An 8,812-nucleotide genomic window follows, 5' to 3' on the forward strand; every position below is an offset into this window, starting at 1 on the left:
AATTTTTAACGGACTTTAACTATCTAAGCCTGTTATAATATAACTTTAAAAATAAATTCAAAATTAGCTGGTAGAGTCTAAACGAAAGTTGTGGATCTCGTCTTTATCTACGTGTGGATATAAAGAATGTAAAAAACGGAGTTTGTATGCGAAAGTTATGGATTTTACAAAATAAATAATTTTCGGATTAACAAGAAGGCGAAACGTGTCACGATCCGGTATACACCTTCCTCCCCAACGCTTGCGATATGATGATCACACATGTCCCCCAGTACGCCCTGTGTAATTTGAGTACACCCTGATTACTGGACCACTTCCAACATATAAATAGAACTCGAGAGATTTATCAGTAGCGCTTCCTAGGTGTTAGTAGCGAAGCTGCAGAGCGCCAGAAAGCCCCGAGAAATAGAGATTTCGGTTTAGAAGGACTGCCCGTGCAGATTCTGGTTTCTCACTAAACCACATGTAAGTTGAGTTATGCTTAATGTGTTTTAAGTATAACTTATGTTTAAGTTTATTATCGTTCTTATGAACCTATAAAAGAGATTTATCAATGATTCTAAGTCGTTATGTTGTTTAATCTACTTACGGAAGGGGTGTCTAGAATGGTCACATTGGCATGGTTAGATTTCAGAAAGCTTATATGCCGAAATGATCCTGCCTCCCAACTGTCTTACCTAGTTGATCCTTACTTGATAGATCTTGAAGTAGACTTTGAATTAGTGATGAATCTAAGTTAATAATTAGTCGCAAGAAATATTACACTAAGACTTGGTGATAATATATGATTATTTAGGACTTAAAAAACATACCCAAATTAATTAAGATGAATATAGGGTAGTATCTCCTTAAGAGTATGGGTGAGATATACACGAAGGGTAGAACTCTAACATTTGTAATTGATTTGTGAGCATTGATTAGACATAGTCATTCGTCCTTAGTACAAGAGTATGAAATGGGCATAGTCATTTGTCAATAATCCGAGAGCATGAATTAGACATAGTCATTCGTCTTTAGTCTAAGAGTATGAATTGGGATAGTCATTTGTCAATAATCCTAGAACATGGATTAGACATAGTTAATGCCCCTAGTCTAAGAGTATAGAGTGAGCATAGTCATTTGTCATTGATCCAAGAGCATCGATTAAACATAGTCGTTCATATCTATTATGGGAGTATGGATTAGGTAAATCCGTTCATTTTAGATTCGAAAGTTTGGATCGTGTCGTTGTGAGGATCGACGAGGCAGGGTAAATTGCTTATATGAGGTGAAATTGTATATTGTGAGTTCTAATATATATATATATATATATATATATATATATATATATATATATATATATATATATATATAGATAGATAGATAGAGAGAGAGAGAGAGAGAGAGAGAGAGAGAGAAAGAGAGAGAGAATCTGGTGATGACTCACTTTAAAGTGAGAACTCGTAAGGACACCTTAAAAAAATTGAAAAAAAATCTAAAAAAATACAAATCATAAAATTAAGCATAGATCTATGTCCGAGAGAAAAAAAAAGTTTGGATCATTAAAATTGAATCATGAATCATGATGACGCAAAATAAAAAATTAAAATTGAATCATTGATCAATTTTAATGATGCAATTTTTTTTTTCAATTTTTTTCCCGGACATAAATCTATGCTTGACTTTATGATTTTGTATTTTTTTAGATATATTTTTTTTCTATTTTTTAAGATATCCTCAAGAGTCCTCACTTTAAAATAAGTTCTCATAAGAACCGAACCATATATATATATATATATATATATATATATATATATATATATATATATATATATATATATATATATATATATATATATATATATATATATAACATCAAGTTTTTTTTATCAAAATCAAACACATTAATTTCTTTTAGTTGATTTTTATTCAATTATAATGATCATTGTTTTGCATTGTTCTATTTCAAGCATGTTCATTCTTATTTAAATATTGAATTATAACTACTAGGTTACGATCTTTGCTTCATGGAGGGACCGAACTTAGGTAACTTCAAAAGTGAAGGGAGAAAACTTATAAATATACAAAATTCATGTGACAAAAATTTGAAACCAAAAAGATGTATGAACAAAACATGGCAATATATGGATGGGGTGTTCTACAAAGTTTTTTTATTAGGTAAGGAGTATTTTAATAAGTTTTTAAACGTAATTCAAGAAATTTTATAAACATATTGACCGTTTCTGCAATGCATTTTGTGTAACCGATCGAGGCTACGGGTTATAATGTTAATATACGAGCAATTCAAATAATTTCGTTATTTAGATGTGTACAAAAATTAACAAGTTTTTCACATGTGAACAATTCGAAAAGGTAACTATCCGGTTAAATCAATTTTTTTTTATTAATATAAATTGAATTAATTACTTACTTGTCATTTTATTTTTTGGATTTTATTTTAAAATATAATTAATGTTTACACCTTCATATCTTATTTGTTTTTAATTTTTAATTTTTTTTTTGAAACGACAAATACAAACATATATACTAAACTACTTCTAAATTATTCTACCTATCTCCACAGTAGGACTTGAACCCTCGACCTCAAGGGAGGGCAGCACCGGATATTTTATTTGTTTTTAATTAACTTGTAATATAGTATATTGCCTAATATATAATAATATTAAGATGCAAACATTATCAAATACATTCATCAACATAAAAAAATTACTAAAATTAACTTCGTTTTACATTCAAGTTGTCATGAAAATATTTCACTCAAGAAAACATTCGTAAACGTCATAAAATATGTAAGTGTAATGCCTCTTTTTTCAAATTTAATAATTCAATAAAGCTAATCCAATTATCAAGAATGTGGAAGGTACGACGGCGGTGAAAGATGAAGCCTCATCACTATCACTAGGTGGTGGTGGTGGTGGAGCGGTGTCGTCCCAGGTGGTGGTTGGCGGCGATGATGTGTCGCATGAGCTGGTTGATACATTTGGAGGACAGGGAGGAGAGGGTGTTGAGGGTGTTTCCGACGGAGGAGTACTAGGGCTGGTGGTCGACGGAGATGGTGGTGTTTTGAGTATTGCTGACGGAGGAGGTGGAGACCGCGGTGTTTTGGGTGTTGCTGCTGGAGGAGTAGTGGTGGAAGAGTCAGAGACGTTAATGGCTAACTTCTGACCAATTTGACAGTGACTTCTGAATGTGCAGATGTAGTAATGAGCTCCGGGGGTGGTCAAGGTGAGGGTAGCGGGGCCATTGGTGGCGAGGGAGATAGGATTTGTGGCAGTGCATGAGCCAAATGCCGCCGCCGAAATCTCTGCAACATCATGTTCTCCATCAGTGAAGGTAAAGACAAGAAGGTCGCCCACATTGAAGGTCTGAAGCGAGGCCCAAGTGGTGTAAGCCACCGCTCCACCAGAAGGAACGGTCCATCCCAAACCATCGCCGACGACGTGCCTTTTCTGTGCCATCGTCACTTGAAACTGCATGGTTGCAATCATCATGACTATTAACACCACCAAATTCGGATTAAAGTCTTGCATTTTTGAAACCTCGAAATTTGTGTTTTTGATGGTATTGGTATATTTAGGATATGATATTTATAAGCAGTGCCTTATACGCGTTTGAATGTATTGGTTACTTTTTATTTTCTTGATTTTAAATGATCTAAACGTGATATTGGTGTTAGTTTAACGAATGTATTATTGAGATAAAGTTAGTATGTGTTATTTTATGATTGTTAGTGTATGTGTTATTCCTTTTATGGAAAAACACACTATTGTTTCTCGTACTGCTAACAATATTTGTATACTCCGAAAGAGAAGAAAATATTTAAGGATTGAGACTTCTTATTCATCTGTCAATTAAAATAGATGTAAATTGGTCAAAGTTATATAGAATTTATAAGTGTTATTTGTTAAGATTTTCTTATAACACGTAAACATCATCTCCATCAATTTATTTAAAAGTGTACTAAAGTTCAAGACACTAATAGCTTTTTCATCAACTCACTCATCAATATATATTACTTTAGTTGTATTTTTTATTAGTGGGCAATTAAAATTAGTTGTAATTTTATATGAATCATCATAATAACTGGAAATGATCCAATCAAATGCTTTGCAAATTTACATACTTGATTTAAAGCTTTTGGTGAAAAAGTTTCCTCCTAGAGAGGAAGTTTTTTCATAGTTTTTTTCCAAAAAAAAAATCCTATAAAAAACCCTAATAGAGAATGCTCTCTAACACATTACTATTAGAATAATGATTAGTAAGCCAATGTAAGACTAACCTACATGATAGAGGTGGAAACCTCTTAAATTGGAGGTTTCAGGTTCAAACCCGGATATAGACAAATTAACTAACTTGATGAATTTAACTTTTAATCGCTAACCAACCATAATAATAATAATAATAATAATAATAATAATTACTAAGATCTAATTGTAGTTGTCACTAAAATCTACAAAATTATGTTACTTTATAAATGGATCAACAATGGTCTTAGTTTTTCGGGTTTAACATATTATCTAGGGCTTTGACCAAAAAGCCCTTAAGTTTGCCAATTTTATACGGCCTAACTATGATTTCTAGTTCATTAATATCTAATATTTAGACAATTTTTGTCATATATCACATTTATCAATTAATGGACATGATAGTTGGTTATCCAATTCTTGTCAAAAGCCAACATTATTGGATTAGGTGTCTAAACTCATAACTATATTTGGTATTTGACTCGGTTATAGCATAAATGCAGAAAGAGGTTATAATTGTTTATTAATATATTATTTGAATAATATATTAAAGGAGAAATCATATTAATTCATTAACATTGGTCAAGAATTAATTTAGAATTAATTATGTGGTCAAAAGAGGTTAATTGAATTAAAGGGATTGAACTTGTAATTATAAGATAATTACTAATTGGGTGACGAACCTTAAAGATAGGATGGATGAAATATCTTATGGATAGCCAATAAGATTTCGTCAAAGAAGCCAAGTTCTGGAAGGTTCTTGTGGGCTGCTTAGAGCCTAAGCAACCGGATGAGGACTTTGATTGAAACACTAATTCCTCACCTATACAAAGGGTCCCTAGGCTTCATAATTTCAGCTACACCAACCCTAAGAAGAGTTGCAAGAGCTGAAATTATCTTCCCCTCTCTCTCTAAGATTCTCCAATTTGCTTTGGTGTTTGTGATCTATTAGAGGCACAACATTTGAGGTGCTAAGGTTCTCAAAAGCTCATGATCTTTAAGTTACAATCAAAGGTATGTTTCTAACTTGGTTTTAGTTATAGAAATTGAATTTTGTTGTATGCTAGATTAGGGTTTGACAGCCTTGGATAATTATTGAATGTACAACTAGAAAAACTAGATCCAAGCATTAGGGTTTGCATGTACACCATAGGATTGATGTATTGCTCATAACCCAACAATGGTATCAGAGCCTAGATCATTCTTCTTTTGTATTTGATGCATTGTTTAATTGTTCAAAGGCTGAAAATCGAAAAATCTAGCTTCTGCTTAATGAACTCGTCGAGTCACCTGATGAACTCGACGAGTCAGGGCAACTCGGCGAGTCCATTCTATGACTCGGCGAGTCGGGTAGTCTGGTGGCTGATTTTTCGAGATTTTGACTGAAACTAAATTAGGATAGTAACCAAAAACGTTTTTGGCTGCTAAAATCCAATTATTACAATATGGTATGGATTATCCTAATGCAGTTCAAAGATAATTGTCATAAATAAGATAATTACTTGTTTTATATAATAAATATTAATTATTTGTATTTTGAATTGAATTATCTTGTCAAGAAAATAGATTAGGTCAAATTATCTGATAAATAGTAATAATATGATTAATTAATTATTTTTCAAATTTGATCTAAAAGATGTTTTGAAAAGTTTCAAAACTTGCCTTCAAATTTTGGGGTTTAAATTTTAATTAAAAGTTTTAATTTTGAAATATTTAAATTTCAAACCCTAGAATTTTACAAGTTTAAAATTCAATCCTTATACCATTATAATATTATAAGATTAATATATATATATATATATATATATATATATGTATAAGATTAAGCTAGTCTTACCGTTAATATGTCTCATTCATGAAGCCGATCTATAAGGGGGTATAAGGGTGTCTACTCTTACCCACCGCTTTTTTGATTGGTGGAGGGTTGTTAGCCGAACGGGTAGGATAGGGCAACTAATTCCACATTAAAAATATAATGATTAATAAAGTAACTAAATGTTTTTATAAAAAAATTCTCAATCTTAGTTACTTTAGGAAAAATGTGAAATGATGTTATTCCATGAAATTACACTTTGCACCCTGCTAAGTCGTTAGTGGAGCGTGTGTGGATAACCAGCACACTAATTTAGGACTAGCAAAGGCGGAAAAGGATGGCTCGATGTTTATCATAGATCAATGGAGCGTGTGTGGCTAACCGGCACATTGATTAGGTGGTAAATGACATCGAGAGCACCAAGTACATTTGCATGGTCATTCACACTTTGTTTGTAATCCTCGGTATCCTAGTCACAAACTTGAAGGGCATATCGAGATTTAAACATGCCATTGAAAAGTTCAGTGAATCTCAAAAGATCTAAGAGTTTCAATACATTTAAAACTTAATTGTCTTTTCGTTTTTCATGGTGGAAATTGGTAAATCGTCATTTACCTACCTTCAAATTATTTGCAATTAGATTACGACATCCCTCTTCTGAATTGTACATAATTTTGTTAGGTCCTAGCCCTAATTTCTCATTTAGGTGTTTAATTGGGGATTCTTATCTAATCTAAACCTTGTTCCTTTTCTATTTCAGATGTCTACTTCGAACAACAACAAGGCTTCTGGCTCGACCCTTCCGGCTCATTCTCACTCATGAACTTGTGTGGGAGGGTGATATTTGATAGGTCCAACTTCAATAATTGGATCCGCAACATTCACATGGTCACCCGTTATGAGGAAAAAGAGTATGTTCTCGACAAGGAGCTGAAAGAGGTCAATGCGAACACTGCAACTCCCAAAGAAATCGCTGCTTACGAAACTCATAAGCGACATGATCATGCTCGGAACGATGACTGCGGAAATTCAAAAGTCCTACGAGGGCTATTATCCCTACGAGATGCACCAAGATTTGATGGAAATGTACCATCAAAGTGCTAGGCAGGAACGGTATGAGATCATCGTTACGATGATCACTACCAAAATGAAGGATGGAGAGTCCATCACGGCCCACTTACAGAAAATGCAGAGATATGTAGACCGCTTGCTGAAGTTAAATGTTAACTTTGATGAGGAGCTGGCCATAGATATTATTCTACACTCTTTACCTCCTTGCTACGACCAGTTTCGTATAACCTACCATATGAACAAGGAGGAGGTCACTCTAAGCAAGCTTCAAGTCCTGCTAAGGACTGTTGAGAGTAGTCGGAAAGGCAAATCTATTGCATCTACTCCTACTAATGCTACCCATGTCTTGGCAATTGGGCAAGGAAAGGGAAAGAAGAGGAAGGCTCATTCTAAGAGCCACACAGTAAAGTCTCACGATGGTACCTCTTCTAGTGGAACCAAAGCTGGTCCTGCTACTCCCTCTTCCAACCCAAAGGAAGCAGAGTGTTACTACTGTCACAAGAAAGGGCATTGGAAACGAAGCTGCCCGAAGTACCTGCAGGACATCAAGGATGGGAAGGTAAAGCCCTCTTTCGTAGGTATTTATACTATTCAATCTAATAACTCATCACATGCTATGTCTTGGGTCCTCGATACAGGATGTGGTTTTCACATTTGTTCTGATTTGTAGGGTCTAAGAAGAAGTAGGGATATGGAGCATGGCAAGATAAACTTGATCATGGGGAATAGGAAAGCGTCGCCTGTCACCAATATTGGAGTTTACTCTTTAGTGCTTAGTAATGGGTTAGGTCTAAATTTGAATAATTGTTGCTATTCATCAGAAATGACACGAAACATTATTTTTTTCATGGTTTGTATAAACAATGTTTTAGATTTTCGTTTAATAATGAAAATGGTTCTATTAATGCTTTCTTTAATGCTATTTTCTATTTTGAAGCATTGCCTTGTAATGGAATATATGAAACTGTGATGGTTGTAGACAACTGAGGAAATGATGTGTTGCATATCGATTCTTCCAATGGTTTGGATAAAGCATGCTTGTGGCATTGTCGTCTTGGACATGTCAACAAGAAGCGCATAGCCCAACTCTAAAAGGATGGAGTGTTGGAGTCATTTGGCCTTAGGGATGATGACATGAGAGAGAAATTGTATACAAACCCATTTGTATAATTGTGACATCCCCAAAATCTCGGCCAGAAAAGACCGATTTTCATTTATGCTTTTAAATATTTTCAGAGTAAATCCTTTTGATTTGAAAGAGTTGCGGAATTTGTTCCCAAAAACAAAACATGATAAAACATTGTTTACCGAAGCATTTCATAAAAGAAATGTATTTTCATTATAAACAAAACTCGGGGTGTCATGTTCCGATACAGACCAATAAGCATAAACGAATACATTACAAGTCATATAACAAATATAAACATATGCAGACTTGTAAACAAAACAACTTGATGGTTCATCCATCTCATGCCCTTCCGCCACTACCTGTAATACAATTTAAAACTGAGTGGGGCAGGCTTGGGAGCCTGGTGAGCATATAGGGTTTTCAACCCACAATAAATATCATATTTAATTTTCACCAACCAACAATAACCCAATTACCCATTCCCGTTATTCTCACTTTAATGTCCCTAAAACAACTAACATAAGGGACCTAGTCTAAGAATATTTCATCGGGGCG

At 33.8% G+C, this 8,812-nt stretch overlaps 1 protein-coding gene across 1 annotated transcript; it reads right to left on the reverse strand.

Annotated features, from left to right (window-relative positions):
- Positions 1–2,662: 2,662 nt before the first annotated feature.
- LOC145064848 (uclacyanin 1-like) lies at positions 2,663–3,552 on the reverse strand. The gene has a single exon (XM_079012220.1). The coding sequence runs from the start codon at positions 3,528–3,530 to the stop codon at positions 2,817–2,819; it is 714 nt and encodes a 237-aa protein (XP_078868346.1). The 5' UTR covers positions 3,531–3,552; the 3' UTR covers positions 2,663–2,816.
- Positions 3,553–8,812: the final 5,260 nt, after the last annotated feature.

Source organism: Lactuca serriola, chromosome 7 (genome assembly GCF_051521515.1).
Source record: "Lactuca serriola cultivar US96UC23 chromosome 7, Lser_US96UC23_V15, whole genome shotgun sequence".
In the NCBI taxonomy this organism is placed as follows: Eukaryota; Viridiplantae; Streptophyta; class Magnoliopsida; order Asterales; family Asteraceae; genus Lactuca; species Lactuca serriola.

Bases quoted from the DNA above. Each gene is read 5' to 3' on its own strand.
- LOC145064848 (XM_079012220.1), bottom strand. From the start codon at position 3,530: ATGCAAGACTTTAATCCGAATTTGGTGGTGTTAATAGTCATGATGATT.